Here is a 23525-nt window from a genome sequence, read left to right as displayed (position 1 = left end):
AACTCTCGAAATTCCTACTATCTTAATAGATAGTGAGAGTGCAAAGAAGCTCGCCGAAAACCCTGAATTTCATAAACGGGTAAAGCATATCGACAGGCAGTATCACTACTACAGGCAATAGCTATAAAATAATAAAATAAAAATCGTATATATAAATACGAAATTTAATATAGCTGATATAATAACTAAAGGTTTAGCAAAAGAGACTCATAATACTCTTTGCGGTTATATGAACCTAGGTTATAAGGACGATACGTTGCCTGAGTATGATTTGCCGCCTTATAATAAAATTAAAGAATTAAAATACTAGGTTTTAATACTTAGTATTCTTAGTTCTTTATAAGGGGAATAACTAGGTTTTTTACCTTCGGGTTTTCCTAGATATCAAAGGTTTTTCTGAACTTTCCTTTGGATAATATACTATAATAATAACAAGGGTTTTTAAATTTTCCCTTGAATTAAAAAAGAAGAGGGTTTTCAAATTTTTCCTCTATGTATTCTAGTCTTAGATAGACTAGGATTACTGCACTATAACATAATATAATTATAACTATAATCTGACTAAGCTGCACTTATATAAGAGTCAGCTTACGGGGGGGTGTTGATATTATACTTATAATAAATAATAATCTTATAAATATACTAGGTATCGTAAATACGATATCTTAGTTATTACTTAAGCAAATAACGTGGCGTTACAACCGCCGCGTAGGCTGTTGACGTAACAGTCGCCACCCAATCTTTCAGGGTCTTTTGCTAGCCCCGGATCCAGGAAGAAATCCCAGAAGTCAGTTCTATACACACGTGTTTACATGTTTTGTGAAACAAGCAGTAATCCTACGGATCTACGAATTCAACAGCTATTTGCTTGATTTTCCTCTCTTCCGCGCGTACAGCCTACTACTCGTAGCCTAATTCATCAAAAGTTTCTTTATATTTTTTCTAGTATTTATTATATTTATTTTCTAAGACTTAACCCCCCTATACGATAATACCCGTGCTATAGCCTAATATAGCCCGTTATAAAGCAGAGCCATTATATAGATAAAGAGGGGCTCTTTATTATTATATAATAAGAGCTTTTTATTTCTAGTAAAACCGCGAGCTTCACTATTAAGACGAGAGAGACTAATAATATTCGTGCCTATTTCCGGTATATAAAGACACTCTTTTAAAAGCAGAAGTTTTCTAATATCCCGGAATTTTATTATATAATCTCCTTCTCCTTATACCTTTATTTCTTTTGCCTAACCCTAACGAACGGTTCTTTCTTTTATTTTATAAATGGAAAAGAGTCTTTTATTTATTATTATATACGCCCTAGCCCCGCTATTAACACAGAAATTCAGATTAAGCTTAATACTACTTTCTACTTATATTTTATCAATCTTTTCTACTAACTAATTAATATTAAGGTTAGTATTATTATTATTATCTTTATTATTACTTCCAGAACTACCCTATAGCTTCCGGGTAGAGACCTCTTTAACAATCTCTTATTAAGCCATTTTTAAGCAGCAGAACGATATTTTCTATTATTTATTTAAGTTAGAATTAACTAAGTTATTTAACAATTTATTTTTTATTAATTTCTTTATTAATTTTTCTTTATTACGTTATTAATAAAGGGACTGACTAGAAGGCCTAGACGAATTGATATTCGGCCTATAATCGTGGCTTATTCGTGGGGTATGACAAAGCCGCCAAGCTCCCTAAGTACCATACCTCCTGCGTATGTACAAACGTATGTACATAGGTACATCTTGAGCAGTACTCGCAGGATCATAACTCCGAGTCTTTTTAGCTAAGTTTAAGGGCAGAATTAATGCGTTAATAATAACCGTTAATATAATCAGGATAAGGCAGATGGATTGAATGAATTAGAGGTAGTAAACGCCTAAGTGGTGGGTGATGAAGCTGGATGATGTATAACGTACATAGAAAATAGGTGTGGTACTTGGGGAGGCTAATGAATTTGTCGTGGCCCCACTTCCACGCCACGATTATAGACCAAATATCAAACTGTCTAGGCCTTCTAGTCAGTCCCTTAATAAAGGACAGAAACAACCAATACTAAGCCAAAGGTCTGATTTTAAGTAGCCTAGCTTTAAAAAGTGGGTCCAAAAGTGGGTCTAAACAGTAAAGCTATTTATAAATCTCGCGGTATAAAGAAAAGCGATCCTTATACTAAGCGAATACATAAGTTCTATAGGCGGACTTTTTACTAAAAGCTGATATACCACGTTACGATATCCTGTTATTATAGGCAGCGAGGTAAGTTAAGTAGCTTAATTATTATAGCTATTATTCGTGGAGTAGTTATAAAAGCTTTAAAAAAGCTACTACGTTTAATCCATATATTTATTATTTTTCTTCTTTTTAAAAACGTCCTTTATAAAACGAAGGAATAGTATATCCGATCATAATAAAGAGTCTTATTCCGATCGTGTAGTTCTTCCCGATTAGGAATAAAGAGCTTATTTAGCACGGCTCTTAGCGACCGTATTAGGAAGAATAAAGAGCTTTAAACCGTGGTATCAGAACGAATGGTTCGATTCGATTAGCTGTCTTCGGGAGATAAAGGGATTTCGTATAGTCGGAGATAAAGATATACGACCGGGGGAGGATAAAGGGATAGCCTGAAAAGGCAGGTGCCCTAAAAAGGCAGGAGTCCTTTTTAGTATTTTGAGTAGAATAATAGGATAGAAAAGAGTAAATTTCCTTTTTTAATAACCCGGGCTTATAACCTTTAAATAAATTAGGCTACGAGTAGTAGGCTATACGCGCGGAAGAGAGGAAAATTAAGTAAAAAGCTGTTAAATTCGTAGATCCGTAGGATTACTGCTTATTACGCAAGCCTATAGTTATGTGTGTGTAAAGAGCTGACTTCTGGGATTTCTTCCTGGATCCGGGGCTGGCAAAAGACTCTGAAAGATTACGTAGCGACTATTATGTTAATAAGTACCGGTATCCCGGAGAACCTTGTCTGGTATCTGGCATAGGCCTTACCCTTTTAGGATAGGTTGCCAAGGGATATTTTCCTTATACAAAATTAGACTCTGGGCGTAAGGTCCTGGTATATCGTAGAGTTATAATATGGTATGGATATTTCTAAGTATCTCTCGGGTATCCTCCTAGCTAAATATAGTGGTCGGCTACCTAGTATATACCTCTAGGGACGTAGCAGGCGCCGGGCAGTAAGTATCGTATTAACAGCGTACACAAAATTAGCAGGGGATGTATTGATTTAATTGACTCCGTTGATTTAATTGACTCCGTTAATTTAATTGACTCCGTTAATTTAATTGACTCCGTTGATTTAATTAACTCCGTTGATTTGATTGACTCTGTAGAAGAAGGATCTGATCTGCTAGAAGTTCGGGAAAAACTCTGCTCTATGTCTTGACCGTATCTAATCTCGGTACGGAATAACCCCTTCCGTCCCTGTTTCGCGACTCTATAATGTACCGGGACCTTACGCCCAGAGTCTAATTTCGTGTCCGAAAATATGCCTTGGCAACCTATCCAAAACGGGTAAGGCCTATGCCAGATACCAGATAGGGTTCTCCGGGATACCGGTACTCTATGTTAATAGCCTACGCGACGGTTATCACGCCACGTTATTAGCTTAAGTAATAACTAAGATATCGTATTTATAATACCTAGTATATTTATATAATATATATTATAAGCCAAGTATATATACACGTATAATACGTATAGTATTATGGTATAGGTTAAGCGGGTTATAAAGTAGACGTCTAGTTATATAGCTATAACCATATACTGTTTATTTTAACTTAGATATTATACTTATTATTATTATAATTATTACTTATTATAAGTATAATATAAATAATTATAATAAATTAAAGTTATATAAGTAAGGCTACTTTAACTAGACCGTCTTCATATAGTAAATTCACTGTGTATAAGTATCTCCACTTAACCCTATAGGGAATTAAGTGGCTAACAGTTCCTTATAGTTAACTAGTCTCTTTACGTAACTTCTACTAGGCTACTCCCACTTTTATAAGTACTGCCCCTTGGGTCGGGAAAATAGGGGCCAAATCAAGAAGCTTGATTGGGGAGACTACTCCCCGGGGACAGCCAGTATTATGGTATGGGACGACTAGGGGACGGGATGGTCCCAGGCATGGATGGGCATGGCCTTCTTTTCAAATTTTACATTGGTCTTGTTTTGGCATCCGACAGGAGGGTAATTACGACCCCTGGCACACAAGCAGCCACTTTCAACTCTCGCAGGGACATTCATTAACACTCACTTTGAACCTGCCAGTATCGTCTCTACCTAGTCGAGTTTGTAATTTGTTTTAATTCTATGTGTTCCCGACCCTCGTTTCGCCTGGCGTCGGCTCCCCGGCACCCGCTCTTTATTCATCATTTGTCTCACACCGGTCTAATAGGACTACTTATCGCGTCTAGAGAAGTTGAGACTTCCTTGAAATCAGATCCCTCTTCTGACGTTCCCCTACTTTGAGTTCCCTCGCTCATCGACACATTATCGCGCTTTCCTCCGCTTTCGTCGTCTTATCCCAGCGCCCACACGATTCCTCTCCTCTCTCCCCCTTTTTCCTTCGACAGCGATAAGTGATAGCCACAGCCACAGCGACGGCGGCGATGGCTTCCTCGACCGTGGAAGCCCGAACCGAGAGGCGTGTTAAATATCATGAAGCTGATGTCGTGGTAGTCGGCGCCGGAGTCTTTGGTTGCGCGGTGGCATATGCACTGGGGAAGCAAGGCAGGAGTGTTCTGCTCCTTGAAAAATCTTTGAAGGAGCCGGATCGGATCGTGGGCGAGCTGCTACAGCCTGGCGGTATCGCTGCCCTTCGCAAGTTGGGCTTGGGGAGCTGCATAGAGGGCATCGACGCCATTCCCTGCTACGGCTACAATGTCATATTCCACGGCGATCCCGTCGCTATCCGGTACCCCGGCGTGGACGACCAAGGTCGGATTGTGCCGTCCTCGCCCGCGGGGACGTCCACCGCCGCCACGGCCACGGCCGACGTCAAGCGACCCACCGGCTGTTCGTTCCACCATGGCCGCTTCATCATGAACCTCCGTCGGGCCTGTCATGCACAGGAGAATATCACGGTGGTCGAGACGGAGGTGACTGGCACCATTAGTGGCGACAACGTGGACCAGGTCCTCGGGGTCAAGGCGCGCACCACCAATCCGGCAACGGGCGACAAGGATGCGGACTACTACTTCGGCCAGCTGACCATCATCGCCGATGGCTACAACTCCAAGTTCCGCAAGAAACTCCTTCCCGAGGCGCCTGTCGCCCGGTCCAAGTTTTATGGCCTCAAGCTGATCGATGCGCCACTGCCCAAGCCGGGCTTCGGCCACGTGATCATCGGTAAAGCCTACCCAGTCCTCATGTACCAAATCGGCACCCACGAAACTCGGGCCCTTATCGACGTGCCCGAAAAGCTACCCGAGGCGTCCTCTTCTGTTGGTGGCGTCCGGGGTTACATAGCCAACTGCGTCATTCCTTCCCTGCCAGCCGAACTCCAACCCTGCGTCGCCCGCGCCCTCGCCGAAGGAAAACTTCGTTCCATGCCCAACTCATGGCTCCCGCCCTCTCCACAGCCGCGTATGGCCGGCGTTGCCATCCTCGGCGACGCCATGAACATGCGCCATCCCCTCACCGGCGGCGGAATGACTATCGCCTTCAATGACGTGGTCATCCTCACAGGGTTGCTCGACCCGCAGCGCATTCGTGACTTGGGCGACGTCACGGCCGTCCAAGCCGCGCTCTCCACCCTCTACTGGCACCGCAAGGACCTGAGCATCATCATTAATGTCCTCGCGCAAGCACTCTATACGCTTTTTGCCGCCGACGACCGCCTCCTGCGCATCCTTCAGAATGGCTGCTTTGATTACTTCCGCCGCGGCTACGCCGACGAGCCCGTGTGTCTCTTGGGAGGACTGATTCGCCGCCCTTGGGTCCTCGCTTACCACTTCTTCAGTGTTGCCTTCCTCGCCATATGGCTCAACGCCCTGGATGTGATGAGCGGACGGGGCGCCCTAAGCTTCCTCAAGGCACCTCTCGCCTTTATTGACGCTGTTTTGATTTTGTGGCGGGCCAGCGTCGTTTTCCTGCCGCTCCTTTGGCGGGAACTGCGGTGATGTACCGGCCGTGTGTCTTTTGGGGAGGGGTTTGGGAATAGACAACCACGTGCAGGCGCTTTTCCCACCAGCCTTTTTGAAGCCATAATGTTATGAGAGACGTTTGGGGTGGGGGAGAAGTCCCAAGCAAATCTTAGCATGGCGTGCATGCACAGCATTACCAGCTCAGGAGCGGGAGACGCAAGCCGGGAATCTCTTTTGCCGTGAGAAAGGGGGGGGAACAGTGTACATATACTCGCACACACGCGAGCCCTTTAGTTCTCCGAAAGAATATCGAGCGATGGCGAATGGTGTGATGGGTGACGGTTCGTTCTCGGTTATCTTGTTCTCACTATCTCGTTCTGTACGCATCTAGACGTAATGTTAATTATGAATAAGGCAGGCCTATAGCCTATCCCTCCAGGTCTAAATATGCGACGGGTGTTTCATTGCCTTCCTGCCTCCTCTACCAATGCCATTCCCTTCCTGGGTGGCGATGTCCGAGAACTCCAAGACGCCATGCAGTGAAATCGATGACCGCTCGCTCTATGCAGGCATTGGAAGCCGCATCCACGGTCTCGGTAGCAATCTTTCTCTGAAAGACCACACATACGTACTCCGTTTATGCTCTTTCCATTTCCCAGCGTCGTCCTCATACCCCTTGACTTGCCGTCTTCACGTCAACCTCCGTCGATAAACGCCCATCATCCAGCTAGCACGTAATATCGCCAGACCGATGGCCATGCGGATGCTATCGGAGATGAGGTTCATCTTGGATCCCGGGACCTCGTGCCAATCGATGGGCACCTCGGCGACGCGAATGCCAGGACTCGCGCCAATAACGGAGCCTTCAGCATTAAGGACCGGCGAAGGGGGAGCCGACTCTGCGAGCAGGAGCATCTCTATATCGAAGATCCAACCCTCGGCGTGCATGTAGGGGACAATGTGAGGGAGCGCGGCGCGCGTGAAGATCTTGAAGCCGCACTGTGTGTCGCGGAGGCGTGAGGTGGCAGGCGGGGTGAGGATCATGAGAACGAGGTGGAAGGAACGCATGAGGAAGTTGCGAAGCGCAGAACGCTGGAAAAATTACCAGGATCAGTCAGGCGGACGTTGGCGCCATCTGGGCCTGTAGGCGAGACATACCTTGACGACGACCTCGCTGCCAACGAGATGAGCGCGGCTGCCGATGGCGACGCCGCGGTGGGAACCATCGACGACTTCCTCACACCCTTGAATGAGCCTTCCCATGTCGCTGAACTTGGACGCACCGTCGGCATCGGCGAAGAGAATATATTCGCCGCCGGCGTGGCGCATGCCGTGGGTGACAGCGCCTCCTTTGCCGCGGTTCTTCTCCAGCTTGATGACGCGCAGAATATCGTGTAGGCCCCGCCGGCGCGAAAACTCGAGACATACATCGACAGTGCGATCCTTACTGCCGTCGTCGACCACGAGGATCTCGTAGCCGTTCACGGCTTCGGAGGCGGCGGCATGCTGTATGCGGCGGCGCGGAGTGGCGCGGCTCAGGCTGCACTTCTTATTTGCGGAGACGGAACGCGGGGTCGAGATGGACGACGGGCTAGAAGGGCGACCAAAATTCTCGTCGAGGTAGGCGACGGCTTCCTCCAGGGTCGACAGGATACGCTCTTCTTCGTTGTAGGCGGGGATGATAACGGTGATGTGGACTTGTGGGGGTTCGATGGACCCCGTGTCGGGGATGACGTCGACAAGGCGCGGGTCGGTTAGGCGTGTCTTCTTTTCTGAGGCGTGGCGCTCGGCGTGCCAACGATCGAACCAGCAGGAAAGAGTCGCCTTCTTGGGCAAATCAGAGTCGGGGGTCGATGTAATATAAGTCTTCTCGGAGGGAAGGACCGGACGGGGTTTGGGAGCGATGCTGTGCAGCAGCAGTAAGAGCTGTCGAATAGCAGGTCATTGGTCAGCTAGTCCACTGAGTGCATCTGCCTAAGGCATGAGACTCGGGAGGGAAAAGTTGAAAGTTTACGGCTTGGTGGAATGCAGCTGCCAGTGCTAGGACTGCCAGGACTGCCAGGACTGCCAGGGCAGGCCAAGGCACCTGCGTAATGTGGTGCAAAATAGTCATTTTTAAACTACCTGTTCACACAGTACACAGGCTGTCCTAGTTGATAGAGGGTATCTGCGCATTAGGTGTTGAAAGAAAGAAAGGTGTCGTGGCGGTCTCTCGTCGGAGGGATGAGGCCAGCTGTAGGATCAGTAATCGGTAACAGGCATACACCCCAACCCCTGTTTAATTGTTCAAAGTGTACTTGCGGAGCTTGAAGACACTAATAATATCACGATAATAAACGGAGTAGGGTATAATTAGATACATTGAGAGCAGGGCTTTTTCTATGTAAAATACAGGGGTTTAGATATACCGAACCAGGTTAACTTGGTATCCTGTTAATCCACTTTATAGCTCCTTAATAAGCTGAAATCATTAAAGTAACGGCGATAATATCTATAGGAACTGCCCCCTACGCAGCGTACGTTGTATAGGTATATTATACGACTATTTTAAAGCGTAAGGCCAGCGTTATGGATAGTTATATTATATATTACGTTTATAGGTGTATTATAATCTTTTTTATATGTTTTTAATTGGATAATATAATAGCTAGGTGACTCGGTGGCTATTAGGGCAGATGTATTTCTCGAACCTTTAAAACTTTCCTATTTAGGAAGGTTTTAAATGTATCCTATAATATAATTAAAGAGGTGTTATAGTATAGACTAAGTCTAACGTGTCTATACTCCGTACTACTTCGTATCTAGGCCCCGTTCGATAATTCCGCCGAGTACCGGTATTTGTACGCCCCCGGTTCACTATTTGTTGTCCACTCAATCCATTTTTGGAAGGTTACGCGACCGCGTGCATAAGCAAGATCTTGGCCGCATATACTGCGTACCTGTACCTCACGACAAGCCTCAATCTCTGTAATCAAAACCAGATGTCTTAAGCCACTAAATCACTACTGTTTCTGCCTCTATATTCATTAACCCTAAGGTATTAAGAATATATAATATCCTTATGCTAGGTACCTTAGTATATATTATATAATCCTAATACCCTAGTTATATAACCTTATTATATACTATATAATCTTAATACCCTAGTTATATAACCTTATTATATACTATCTAATCCTAATATCCTAGTCACGTAACCTTATTATATACTACCTAATCCTAATACCCTAGTTATATAACCTTATTATACACACTATATAATCCTAATACCCTAGTCACGTGACCTTATTATACACACCACGTAATCCTGATTACCTACTCTAACGTGTACAGGTACATAACATTTACAGCCAAGATCTTACTTATACGCGCGCTCGCGTTATCTTCTTATTTAGGGTTAAGTGGACAGCAAATACCGAACAGGGGGCGTATAAATACCGGTACTCAATTCCGCCTAGTTAGCGGGATTCCAATATGATTTTAATAAAAGTGATAACGCAGCTAAGCCGCTAATTTAACGCCGGGCTTTCTCCACAATATATATTATATAATACTTTATGCATGTTAGGCGGAATATTAAGCCAATCAGTGATATAGAGTATAGTCTAGTTAATACTAAAAATATAGGTTTTATAGTCTTTTTAATAGAATACTACTATTTATAGATATTCTGTTTAGTATTTATAGCCCTCTTTATCCTATGTACGAAGAGTACGTGACTATATATAATAGTCTATATATGCTATTATCTTAGGTATATATATTGCGTACCAGTATATATATAAATAAAGGAGGCTTATCTTTTAGTATTAAACCCGGAGATCCAGACTCTATTTATTTAATTACTACTATACCTGCTATATTTCTGCCGTATAGATATATAGCCCGTGACGATAGCCGTTATAAGACCTACCTAAAGTAGAGTGTGTAGTAGTATAAGTAGGCTATAACTACTAGCAAGATTATAATTATCTTAGCATTAGTAATTAATCCTGGGCATAGTCTGCTCTAGTCCGAGCTTTTCCCCCGGGGCGACTATACCTGGGTTACCCCGAACTGCTGTAAACGGGTACCTCTATTCGGCTATAAACGGCTCGTAGTCCGATATAAACAAGTTTAGTTACGAGGCTATAGATAGTTCTACGCTAAGTCTCGAGGCCCGCTATAGGGTCTTTAAGATTTACTAACCTTATTAGAGTAAGGAAAAAGCTCGAAGAACGCTATTATATATATATATATAGAAGCGCTTAGCCTTATCATATAGAGTTCTTTACAGCTGCCATAAAGCCTTATTCATTTCTTCTTAGCGGACTTAACTAATAATCTCCTTAAATTACTAGTCTAATGGTTAATATAAACCTTTCTGTGGAGTCTCGAGGATTTTATTAAAGACGACTTAGTTATTATGTAGTATATAGCGTATACGAATAATTCGCGTAATGTCTGGTACCTAGATACGAAACGTATTAGTGTAATTATAGCCTTTTAGGCAGGGAATATAGGCCCGTGACATTAGTTGATTTTGTTGCTTTCCGGCCGAGTTAATAGTAGCCCTAGTTATAAGCAGGATTTATAACTATAGGCGCGGAGGTAAATAATCTACGGCTTTTATTAATAGATTATCTTGCACAGAGTCTTATTATAGCCGCTATATCAGGGTCCGGTTAACAATATAGGCTATGAATAGCAAGGCTTCCACCTATAGGAAATCTGGCAGCTGGACGTGAATTTATATCGCCTACGCGTATATTATAATCACTATTACGGACCTCTCGCTGCCTCTTTTTTAGGCCGGAGCCTCTGCTATAAAGGACTCTAAGGTTATTTCGGTAATATAGACTAGTGGATCGGTACCCGCTGCTATATTATTAGGATATCACGTGACATCATAGATGCGCGCTTCCTTCCATTTATCTTATATATTTCATATACGTGGCGACGCCACCTAGATTGAGGAGATGACTATTATCCGATATTATTATTATACTTTTGGCCCTAAGTTTTGCTACGTTTATATTCACTTCGTTTAAGCTATGTGACCCTGATTAGAGTAGCGCGCACCTTTAGAAATCTCTTTTAAGAGTCTCTATAAGTGGCTAAAAATAGGTTAATCGCACTAAGTAAGGCCGAATCATTGTATCAGCTAGAATTAAAGAAGAAAGAAGGAAAATAGTAAAAGGGTATAGGGTTTACTAGGTTTATACGTGTTCCTTATAAGGGCGCAGCGTGGCCTAAGCAAGGGACACGCGCGCTGATTAGCGGTTCTGGTTTTATACCGGAACTATATTAAAATAGTGTTTACCTAGAACATTATCCCCCCCCCCCCCCCCCTTCCTTCGGCGTGGGTTAACTTAGGGCCGGCTAGTATTCCTAAAACGGAAGTAAGGGAGGTATTTAGGGGCCTATGTATAGGAACGCCCTCCTTATAGGTAACTAGGTTAGTCTATACGCCTAAGCCACGCCGAGCTTATAACGATCTAGTCGTACTCCTCGCCGGTTCCTAGTCCTCCCTACTATACTTACTTAGAATATTAAATAATAGCCCTATAATATCTTCCTTTTTATTGTCTAAATATAGTATCGGACGGTTTTAAGGGCCTTTATTATTTTCTATGTCTATAATTATAGTATAAACGTAGATTTCCTGGTTCTATGGCATAGCTTTATTTCTTTCTCCTATAAGCTGTAACATTATTTAGCTATACGTTTTCTTATTCCTCTTAAGCTAAGTATAGGGGAATATTATATTAGTACATCGTAAGGTAATCCCGTTCTAGGTTTTTCTTTTCGATCTCTGTTATTTTAGTTACTTTCCGTTCTTCTACCGTTAATTCTTATTATTATATCCCCTTTTAAACTTTATCGATATAAGTCTATAGTCACCGGGACTTTATATCTAGTACGCGTTTACTAACTTACGAGTATAGATAACCTATCTTTATTATAGTAACCGTCACGCTTATAAAGGTTGTTACGTGAAGCTGTGATTAACCGAACCGAGCTATATAGATATAATAGACTGCCTTGATTCCTAACCTCAGGCTCGCTGAAGGCTGAGCTATATATATAGGCTGTGCCTCGGCTAAATATAACTAATCGGAATCCCTTTCTAGTAGCCTGTTTTATCTATAAGCCACTCCTGCTCTAGTGGCTAATAGCCTAGGAGCTCTGAATCCAAAGACCGCGCTGCGTAGCCGTACCTAGTACAACTGTATTTATATAAACTATTTAGTTATATGATACACCCCCTATTTCGAGCTATTTATTTAAAAATACTCGGAATGCGCCCGGGGAAACTGTAGTTAAAATAGCTTTAAAGAGCTGTTTAATAGAAAATCATAAAGGAAAAACTTGTTTGAAAGAGATATGAACATAATACAAAACAAATTGAAGGGGATAGTTAGGATAAAGCAAATAGGCAGCCTAGAATAGTAACCTGAGAGCGATATAAGGTAAAGGCTAGCAGGTAGCTCGCTATATATAATCTTTGTAGCCCGGTGGCCGAAATCGAGTTCTTTTACTTAAAAAACCTTCTTATTAACGATTTTTTGACGTTTTTAAGGGTTTGTAATGATATCTTCTTAATTTGTATTTCCCTAGCTCTTAAATTCCTTTTCCGTTCTCCTACTATAATAAGCCGAGCTCGAAAGCGTTTAGAAGGGCTATATAAGTGCTAATAGGAGTAGGATCCTAATAAGAACGATGCCCCGGCTAAGAAGGCCGCTATAAAGAAGGCTACCGTCAAGGCAGGTCGCGTCACTAAGCCCGTTAAAGTGAGTGAGTCGCTAACGGAAGAGATAAGTGCTTTTTACTAGTTAAGCTAAAGAAGAATACTCGTAAGGCCGCTAAAGATACCGCTAATACTGCTACCACCGCTAATACTAGTAGCAGCACCGCTAAAGCTCCTAAGGAGCGTTTTTCTGCTAAAAACCCGCCTGCCGGGTTTATAGGGGAGGAGTTTCATATACCCTACGAAGGGTGCGTTAACGCCTAGATCGCGGGCCGGGATAATTTTGCCCGGTGTGTTTCGCTTTATAGGATTTCTAAACGCTATAAGAAGTGTTTCTAGGGCGGGTATAAATGCCACTTATAGTAAGCGGTATTTTGGCTAGTTAAGCTGCGTAGTGTAGAGGGGCAGACCCATATTTAGGGTTAGGACGCTATGGCTATCACGTGACCACGTACTCAGTCCTAGGGATCTGGTCTTGTTCCGGCTATTCTTCGGAATAGTATATAAGCACCGGCTTCTTTTAAGTCTAAAAGCGATAACCCTATATATCGCGATAACCTTAATCCTCCGCCGAGGCACTAAAAAGACCTTTACTTATAGCCTAAAGGCTTATAATGTAAGGAAGCAGTGTATTAGGAAGTAAATAACCTACTCGAAAAGAAGATATAGCGTGAGATTCTACAGAGCTAGCTTAATATAAGGCCGATTCCCCTAATATAGGTCTTTATATACGTTTTTAATAAGGAGAGTATTTTAAAGCCATATAAATCGCGCTTTATTATTCGAGGAGACCTATAACAGACCTCTATAATTAAGGGAACCTATACTATTACGCTCGCTTCCCGGTCTTTTCGCATAATAGTAGCAATAATAGTATAGACCGATTTAGAAAGAGTACGGTTATTCCGCCTAGGGAATTTGTTTATTCCGACTAGGGTACTATTTTTATAGCCGGTGCCAGCCGCCTACGATCGTAACTTCTTTTTTTCATTAATTAGATTATCTAATCACGATTTCGACTTTGTATGCTTCCTTCACGATTATCCATCTATCTTCAACGCCTAATAACGTCGAAATAACCTATTCACCGCTCAGTTCTTAAAACAACGATAAGGTTGTCCGTGATCGCCCTCGGGGTCGGGGTTAATTAAACCCAAATTCTGTGGGAGGCAACCCAGTCCCGCCTGGATCTTGGTTGGGATGTAAAAAGAGCTGGGACGGGACGCGTAATCGAGTTACAGGAAGGTAGCTCGTTATAGTTAATTAACGATCGTATCTAAAGGCAAAAAGACAATCTGAATAATACAACTTCATTAAAGTAATTGAACCAATTAATCCTACACGTAAATAGAAAGTATATGGTAGTGGGCGACTAGCACCGGCTATAAAAATGGTGCCCTAGTCGGAATAAACAAATGCCCTAGTCGGAGTAAACGTACTCTTTAGAAATTAAGTAGTTTAATATCGTTAACGCTTTTATTAACGCTAAAAGAAATAAAGATAGCTAGTCGGTAATCTATTAGTTATTAGATAGCTCTAAGAAGCCCGAGATAAGCTTAAAGTTTAATAAGGCCTTACATAGCCTACGTAATTCTCCTTTTTTATAGTATATTAACCTTATTACTATACTCGTATCTATTGGTTTAGTTTATAATAAGGAGAAACTATGCCTATTCCTTTTAGAAGCTCGGGATGCCTTTATAGCGTTCTGTATAGACGATATCCTGTTTCTTTATTACTGGGACCACCTATACGCAGCTCTTTTAGCTATTAAGGGATTAAGAAATAAATATAAGCTCTTTAAGAACGTGGACGCAGAGTCGTTTCTAGGTATATATATTATCATAGATAGACCTAACCGAAAGATCTTCTTATCGTATAAGTCCTATATCGAAAAGATCGTAGCTCGCTTTAACGAGGCAGATCGGAATATATATCCTAGTATACTAATTCCTACTACCGAGCTTATAAAAAATAAGGATTAGGCTATACTATAGGATATTAAGGCGTATTAGAAAAAGGTTAGCTCCCTGCTTTATATAGTAGTGATATTATAGCTAGATATCGCGTTTTCTGTTTCCTCGCTCTTTAGGTTCCTAACTAACCCATTAAAAGAATATTAAGACGCCGCGGAATAAGTGATCCGTTATTTATACGTGATACAGGACTTAATAATCTAGGACGGCACGGAGTTAAGCTAGGTAATATAGGCTAGAGTGATTATAAGCGCTATATCCTTTATTAATAACCTTAAAACCCGGTATTCCTTATAAGGTTACTATATTAGCTTATTCGGCGGTTTAGTAGTTTAGAAAGCCCTAAGATAGTCGACTATTATAACCTCCTTAACGAAAGCCGAGCTACTCGCTTTATAAGAAACTACGAAGGGGACTATAAGCTTAAAACTATAAGCGGCTAGTTATAGGTTAATCGCACTAAGTAAGGCCGAATAATTATATTAGCTAGAATTAAGGAAAGGAAAGGAAAAGGTTTATAAAGACGTACAGGATTTACTAGGTTTATACGAATCCGCGGTAAGGGCAGATCGAGGTCTAAGTATCGGATCTACGTGCTAATTAGCGGTTCCGGCCTTATACCGGAACTATACTTTTAAGGGCTTAACCCGTGATATTACCCCCCTCCTCCCCCCTCTAGGGCCGTAATAACTAAGCACCGAATCTGTTTTTACCTAAACGCGTCGCGAGGGAGGCGTGTATCCTCCCTTATATCGGATATATTCAAGTCGCGTAGCGTTCGCGGCGACTTCGCTCCTAAGTTACTAGTATTCCGCGTTACGCTAAGCGCTTACTCTTTATATTAAAAACGCCCAGTTACTCGTTCTTCTTTATTAGTAAACTATTATAATAAATAGCTTTATAGGCTTTTATTATATTCTATAGTTCGATATTATAGTATAAGCGTAGCTTAGCCTAGTTCTTTATTCGTAATTAATTCTTCCTCTATAAGCCTATAACGTTATTTTAATAGTAAGCTCTATTACTTATTCTATACTTAGGGCTGTATCGTTCTTCGCTAACTTATAGCGTAATTATTCTATACTCGTGGTCTTTTTTATTAATTTAATAAATAATATCCTTTTAACTATTTAATTAACTATTATAAGGCTCCTGATAAGTCCTCTCGTAAATCTAGTTAGGTTATAGCTAATAAAGTATATCTAGATATCCGCGCCCCGCTATAGCGCCCGCTACGCCTATAAGGGCACCGTTAAAAAGCAGCTAGCTATTAGCGATATCGCCTCCCCCTCCCCCTTTACCTAGGAAGTGGCTAAAGAGGTTATCGCTATAATAGTAAGTATTAGTAAGTATCCTAGTAAAGAAGAGGTATACGACTAGAGTCTATACTTTGCTATAAGGGCCTTACTAACGCTCCGGTAGCCTATCACGCCTAATAAGCGATAGCGCGGGCTAAGCTACCCCCCTAGTCGTTATTATAACGACTTCTACCGCCTATACACTAATCGTACCGCGGGTATTAAAATAAAATTTAACTAAACGTATTATAACTAATCCGGGCCCGGCGCTGCCTATAAAAAGCCTAAGTGCTATAAGTACGCTATAGGATCCTATACGTGCCGCCCGGTAAGTTCCTTATAATCTATAAGCTAAGTAATCGCGACTAACTTCCTTAGATCCCCCCTAGCGCCGCTAAATTCGTCTATCTTATAGCTACCGCGGGTTAAGCTATATACGATAATCCAGATAACGATAATATAAGTATTCCCGGACTTTCTTTAAGGTCTCCGCTAACTCTAGTCTAGCTCCGCGAGGCCTTTAAATTAGCTCGCGGCGACTATTATACCTTATTATCTAAGGAAACCCCTGCCCCCGTTACCACTACTATTAACACCGCCTTTACCTCTGCCCCTATTAATAATAATAAGGGTCTCCGCTATAAGGTAAAGGCCCTCTACTAGGAGGTTCGCGACTAGGGCGCTACGATAACGCGCCTCCTAAAGGGTATTTTTCCCGCCTTTTAGGAGGGTAGTAATCCTATTACCGATAATAGTAGTAATAATAATAAGGGCGGCTCGGGTAATAACGCCGCTAATTAAAGTCCTTTACGGAGGCACTAATTACCTTTTTAGATACCGGAAAAGGGGCTAGTAAATTCCCCCCCTTTAATTAATTCGCGGCTATAAATCGTGCCCCCCTTATATTCAGTTCCTTTTATCCTCGCGTGCTCCTTATAGTGTATTCGTGTAAGGGTCCGTTATTCTTATTAGCGGGACTATATTCTGCTTCGAAGGAGTCTAACGCTTTAGTCTCTAGTACGGCATCTAGTAATTCCTAAGTAGGTTCTATATATCCTGCCTAGTATACTAATACCTTATATCGTACACCGCGACCTCGCCGTTTATTCCGCGCGTATAGGATACTTTTTACTTCCTACTCTTTATCGCCGTGGAGGGCGTCCCGGATCGGTTTAGGCTAGGGGTCGGTTACGACTTATTTAGGGAGGGGGTCACGGCTAGCTCGCTTTAGGATATCGATATAAAAATAAGGATATATGTCTAAGGGTATATCTAACTCGATAATATAGGAGTTAATTACTTTCGTTACTCTATACTTCTAGTATAGCTAGCTTAGCTTCTTCGAAGGCCTAGGCGTAAAGTAGTTAGCTATAAAAAGCCAGGTAAGGTCTTTTACTTTAAAGCGCTCTGCTAGGAGTCGCCGCTTATTCGCGGTTTCCTTATCCTATAGTTACTTTAAGGCTATAGCTACCTATATAAACTCTATAGCTTCTTATAAGCGACTTCGTAGATTATAAGCTATAGCTTTTTTTAGGTGTACGGGTACAGGGTCGTGGATTTAGATAGGGTTAATATAAAACCCGTATTCTAAGAACAAAGAGCTTAGCTAGGTTATTAAGCTCTGCTAGCTATTAAGCAATAACTACGCGGCGGGTAATAAGCGACCCTAGTTATCCTAGGAATAGTATATAAAGATATAGAGGTAGGCCTAAATATCTTAGTTTAACTTTTTAGTTCCTTTATTAGTTTAAGGGTAATAAGCCGTACTAAGTCGCTACTTAATCCTTATAAGTTTATAAAAGTATTGCTAGAACCTCTAGGTCTAGTTTAAGCCTTAGTCGCTAACGATTAAGAGGGGTATACTATAAAACCTAAAATAATAGTTTAGGAAGCGTTCCGCGTAGGCCTCCGCTTTTATTATTTTTATTACCTTTAACGTTATTAACTTTATTAGCTAGTCTATAATTACCTATAAGAACCGCGCCCTGCCTTTACCGGTAAATAATAGGTCTATTATAAAGTCTATCGCGAGGTGGCTACGGATTCGCTTTAGTATAGGTAATAGTTTTAGTAGTCCGCGTTTTATATTCCGCTATTAGTTACTCCTATTATACGGATTATAGTTACGGATTAACTTCCGTATATCCTTATTTATACCGGGCTAGAAAAACTATTAGGCTATCATAGCGATTATATTCTCCTTACCCGGGTAACCGCTAATTACGGAGTTATAGATCGCCTATACTAAGCGTCCTCTTAGCGGCGAGTCCTCTCCGGAGCTCGGAACCTAAAAACGATCCTAGAAGGTTATATATCCCGCGGTGTTAAAAGAATATTCCATAATCTATAGCCGTAGTCTAAGGGATAGGTTAAAGCTACGAGCTTTAGTAATAATCGCGGCAAGGACCCCTTAGTACTAGGGGTTAGTCGTTATAGTTTCGTCCTAAAGTCGTTAAAGGTCTTTATTTACTTCGAATATACGCTTAACGGATATCCTCCGTGTTATCGGCTTAAGGATCGTTTTCGGGATCGCGGAGTTAGGTATTAATTAAATTACCCGCCCCTATTCCTAGTTATTAAAACTATCCTTTAGGGCGTCCTATTCGTGATAAGAGAGTATATCCGCTACGAAGTTCTTAGTACCTCGCCGGTACTCTAATATAAAGTTAAACTAGGCTAGTTCGCCGGCCTAACGGCTTTACCTTTCGGTAAGGGACCGTTTAGTTATAAAGTACTTAAGAGCTTTATAGTCTAATAGTATTGTGAATTACTTATAGCTAGTTAGTTCTGCCTTCTAAGCGAGTATATAGCTTATAATTACTAATACCTCCTTATTATAAATAAGGTAGTTATACTCTGCTAAGGTAAGCTTATATAAAAAATATATAACTATATAGCAATATCCTAGCTTATTTACGTAGGATAAGATACTACCTAACACGTAGCCCGAATAGTTAGTTTCTAGTATAGTCTTATAGTCTGGGTTCTATAACTATAGAACGGGTTTTATTTAGAAAAGTCGTTTTAGCTCCTTAAAGGCGGTGTCTTCTTCGGCCCCTTACCTAAAAAGTCAGTCCTTTTTTATTAGTGCTAAGAGGGGGGCCGTGATACCTATAAATTCGTAGATAAATATCCGGTAGTAGTTTACGAATCCTAAAAAGCTTTATATTCCCTTTATAAAGGTAGGAGCCTCCTAGTCGCGGATAGCTTTTAACTTTTTAGGGTTATAAGCACTCTCTTATCCATTATAATAATAAAGCCTATATATTTTATTATTATTACGCTAAACTCGTACTTAGCCGGGTCTAGGTTTAGGCCGGTATTTATAAGCCTATATAGTATTAGTCGGACCTTCGCCTTATAGTCCTTATAAGATCTACTTAAATAGATTAGGATATCGTTAATATAAGCTATAACGAAGTCGTTAAGGAACTCCTATAAGGTCTAGTTAATATAGCGTTAAAAGGTAGTGGGTACGCCGCTTAGTCTAAAGGGGTATACTAGCTACTTAAAAAGACTAAAGCGCGTTCTAAAGGCTATCTTACTTTTATACCCGGGAGCTATACGGATTTTATAGAAGGCGGCGACTATATCGAGCTTTGTGAAAAAGGCTTAAATTAAGTAAGAATAGCGGGATAAGATATCCGATTACGCCTAGAGGATTACCTATAGCTTAGAGTACCTAGTGTAAAGGGCGGAGTAGGAGGATAAGTAGTAAGGGGAGGGGCGGTAATAGGTACTATAAGTGCTATACTATAAACGATATAAGGATTTTTTGTTTTTGCTTTTTAGAGTATAAAGATACTAATAATTAACGGCGTTACTACTAAGTAGTAACCCTATACTAATAACGATTAACTGACTTAACGCGGCGTTTAACTATAGTACTATTCTAAGAGGGAGTCCGGCAGGTGACTTTTAGGTTCCTAAGTGTAATCTTTGAATCCGTAGTCCGCCTACTTAATAAGATACTCGCGGCGTTTCCTATTATAACGGTGACTAAGGATTTTTTTAACTTTATACTTATCCGACTCTTAAGGCTCGACGTTAACTTCTATAGGGATAGGTACAAGCTAACTATCGCGAGAGACCTAAGGTTCTAAAAGCGTAATAGGGAAGACGTTATAAAGCTTTTTAGATAAAGGGACTTCTAACCGGTAGGCTAACCCGTGGTTACCTATTATACCGATAACTTTAAAGGGACTAAGGTACTTATCGGAAATCTTACGACTTAGCCGGCCTTATTTAATATTCTTCGAAGAAAGTAATACGTAGTCACCTACTTAGAAGTGCTAATATATACGACTGGTATTATAATAACGTTTATAGGTCCTTTACGCGCGCTAGATAAGGATTTATATAGCTTAACGGTTTTATACTAGGTGGCCGGCACGCTATTCGGCTTAGGCGGCGCGGACTTCTCCGGACTTAGGTAACTTAATCTTATCGGGACCTTAGGGGTTAAATCCTATTAGGGTAAAGGCGGGAGTTTAACGAATAGCGGAATACTAGGCTATATTATATATAAACTAAGGGATAACGTTTTTACCTAGTCGTCCTGCTAGAGGTAATAGTAGGATCGAAGATAGTATTCTAAGTTCTGATTCTAACGTTCCGTTTAACCGTCGGTCTATAGATAGAAAGCGGTAGATAACTAGTGGTGAATACCGAGACGGCGATAAAGGGTAGTCTAAAACTTATTAGTAAAACGGGAGCCTTAATCGGAGATAATCCTATTAGGGAGACCGAAAATACTAAAGATATATAACTATAGGAGGTTAGCGAGCCTATCTATTAATAACCCATTACTATAAGGGACATATAGGGCGTACTTAGTTAAATAGTAAATAATAACTAGTACTATATCTCTTTTTTTTACCCTAGTAGGTAACCGGGGGGAGGCTAGTAATAAAGTTAATAAAAATCTCTTAAAAAGGACGGCTTAGAATAGGTAAACTAGTAAGACGGCTACAAGGCTTATAGTGCCTAGGCTTAGTGCGCTAATAAATAGGATAATTCAGGATAAACTTCTTAATATCGTAAGATATAAACTCTTAGAAGAAGGTATCGGAAATACGCTTATTAGTTCTGCCTATACTATAGTGGCTAGTAGTAGGGGCGTCGTGAAGGGCTTATATAACTGCTTCTTAAAGACCGGACTTATCGGGGATAAAAAGATAATCACGAAAATAGACTACTTTATTAGCGTCCCGAGTCTACTAGGTGGGTAGCTTACTATTAGCAGAATAAAAGGGGTTATCTTTCTATACTTTAATAACTTCCTCCCTTAGTCTTAGCAGAGTAGGCTTCTCCTTATTAGTAAGCTTTAGGGGGCTAATAATAAACTTCTTCGTGAAATCTTTAACGGGACGGCGCCTTTCTTAATCGATTTCGGCGGGGTTAGCGGCGTGCTAGGGCTTACGGGATAGTCTATTAGCAGGGTTCTGGATACCCGGATAGTAACGAATTTCGAAATTATAAACGGCTAACTCCTCTAACTAGCGGGTATACTATACCTTAATACAAGGCTTATTTAAGAGGTAGCTATAATTTAAATAGTTAGTAAGGACTTTAACTAGGGTTTAGGTATAGGCTATATAGTGCCGCTAATAATAGAACGCTTTATAAATAGCTATAAGCCTAGTATTAGAGGTTAGGTAGTTTAACTTAGCTCCTTAAAGCTTACGAGAAAAGAACACGAGGGGTTACTAGGTATAGTCCTTTAGTTAGCTAATAACTACGCTAATTACGAAGTTAGAGGCGTCTGGCTTAATTCGAATAGGAAGACGGGGGTCGAAATAGCGGAGGACGGGGGCGTCTTAGAACGTATCTCGGAGTTTCTTAAAAGACGCTCTTTATTTATTAGAAAGGGTGAATACCCCTAGCTAACCACCCCCTTTTAATAGGTCGGTAAGTAGCCTAGCTATCTTAGAGTACCCCTTTTACAACGGTCACGAAGAGATAGAACGGAAGAGGAAGATCTAGAGTAAAAGAGGCAGTTTGAATTGTGGAAGACTGTGAAGACTGTAGAAGTAAGATACAGAGAGAGAGAGAAAAAAGGAAAGGAAGAGGGAGGCGGGCAGCCTGATATATATAGTCCTTTCCTGCGGTTTATTCAAGCTACTGATTTGGTGTCCAGAGGTCCTGAAGGTCCGTGGGTTATTCCGGAGGTCCTAAAGGTCTATAGGCCTACTTAAAGGTCCGTGGGCCTACCTGGAGGTCCGTGGGTCCACCTAGGGTCCGGGGGGACTCGGGAGGACTCTGGAGGACTCAGGAAGTCCCTAGGGGACTCTAGAGGACTCAGGAGGTCCCTAGGGGACTCTAGAGGACTTAGGAAGTCTCTGACTTATAGGAGGTTTCGTATATCGTACTATACCGTATATAGTTATATTTATTTTCTGGGTATAGTACTAACACCCCCCCGTGAGCTGATTCCTATATAATAGGTGCAGCTTAGCTAGTTATTTCTCAGTCTATATATATTTTTAAGGCGAGGAAAAAAAAAGAAAACCTCTATATTTATTATCTTATAGGGAAAAAATTAAAAAACCCCTTTCTTAATTTTATTCTAGGAAAACCTGTCTATAGGTAGAAAACCTAGTATTTAAGTTCTTTTATTTCTTTATAAGGTGGTAGGTTATATTCTGGTAGTGTATCGTCTTTATAACCTAGGTTTATATAGCCGCAGAGTGTATTATAAGTCTCTTTTAGTAACCCTTTAGTTATTATATCGGATATATTATATTTAGTGTTTATATACACTACCTTTATATTATTTTCCTGTAGCTATTATCTACAGAAATGAAACTATCTATCGATATACTTTACTCTTTGATGAAATTCCAGGTTTTTAGCGACCTTTTTAGCACTCTCGCTGTCTATAAGAATAGTAGGAATCCTCGGTTTATTATTACTGAATCTTATATTAAGGTTATCTATGAGTTCAGTATATAGATTATGTATATAGATTCCTTCTTTTATAGCCTCGGTTAGAGCCATATATTCGGCTTCTGTTATTAATAAAGCAACGACTTTCTGTTTCGACGAGGTCCAGCTAATAGGATTATTTATTCCTACGCAGTATATATATCCTAAGGTAGACGTTCTATCTTCGAGAATATCTGAAAAGCTGGTATCAGAGTAACCGTATATATATAGGTTATCTCTTTTACAGTTATATAGAAGACCTATATTAGGATATGCGTTTATATAGGCCTAGACTCTATTTAGTGCTATAAAGTGTTCCTTCGAGGGGTTACTTATATATCGGGCACACTTATTAACAGCATAGGTTATATCTAGCCTGGAGTGAAGAGCTAGATATAGTAAAGCTCCTACTTCTTATTAATATTTCTTTATATCTTCTTTTAACGCCTATTCAGGGTTTAGTATTAGGACCTGTTT

The 23525-nt window shown here is 41.2% G+C and overlaps 2 protein-coding genes across 2 annotated transcripts; one reads left to right on the top strand and one right to left on the bottom strand.

Moving 5' to 3' along the window:
- Nucleotides 1-1691: 1691 nt before the first annotated feature.
- ACRALDRAFT_2020628 (uncharacterized protein) lies at nucleotides 1692-6449 on the top strand (the record flags this gene model as incomplete). The annotated part of the gene is made up of 8 exons (XM_071020027.1): nucleotides 1692-1770; nucleotides 4064-4320; nucleotides 4473-4656; nucleotides 4712-6149; nucleotides 6181-6202; nucleotides 6251-6272; nucleotides 6309-6356; nucleotides 6412-6449. The coding sequence occupies 8 exons, from the start codon at nucleotides 1692-1694 to the stop codon at nucleotides 6447-6449; spliced, it is 2088 nt and encodes a 695-aa protein (XP_070874257.1).
- Nucleotides 6450-6558: 109 nt separating this feature from the next.
- On the bottom strand, nucleotides 6559-14161 carry ACRALDRAFT_2020627 (glycosyltransferase family 2 protein; the record flags this gene model as incomplete). Its single annotated transcript, XM_071020026.1, has 11 exons — nucleotides 6559-6678; nucleotides 6742-6797; nucleotides 6867-7209; nucleotides 7276-8043; nucleotides 8079-8133; nucleotides 8174-8203; nucleotides 8252-8350; nucleotides 8382-8391; nucleotides 8975-9082; nucleotides 14022-14059; nucleotides 14157-14161. The coding sequence occupies 11 exons, from the start codon at nucleotides 14159-14161 to the stop codon at nucleotides 6559-6561; spliced, it is 1632 nt and encodes a 543-aa protein (XP_070874256.1).
- Between the last annotated feature and the right edge of the window lie 9364 nt (nucleotides 14162-23525).

The sequence above is a fragment of the Sodiomyces alcalophilus genome (assembly GCF_042370955.1).
Source record: "Sodiomyces alcalophilus JCM 7366 unplaced genomic scaffold ACRALscaffold_5, whole genome shotgun sequence".
NCBI classification, from domain to species: Eukaryota; Fungi; Ascomycota; class Sordariomycetes; order Glomerellales; family Plectosphaerellaceae; genus Sodiomyces; species Sodiomyces alcalophilus.
The sequence above is the reverse complement of the archived record's forward strand: the minus strand, read 5'-3'. Positions and strand labels throughout refer to the sequence as shown.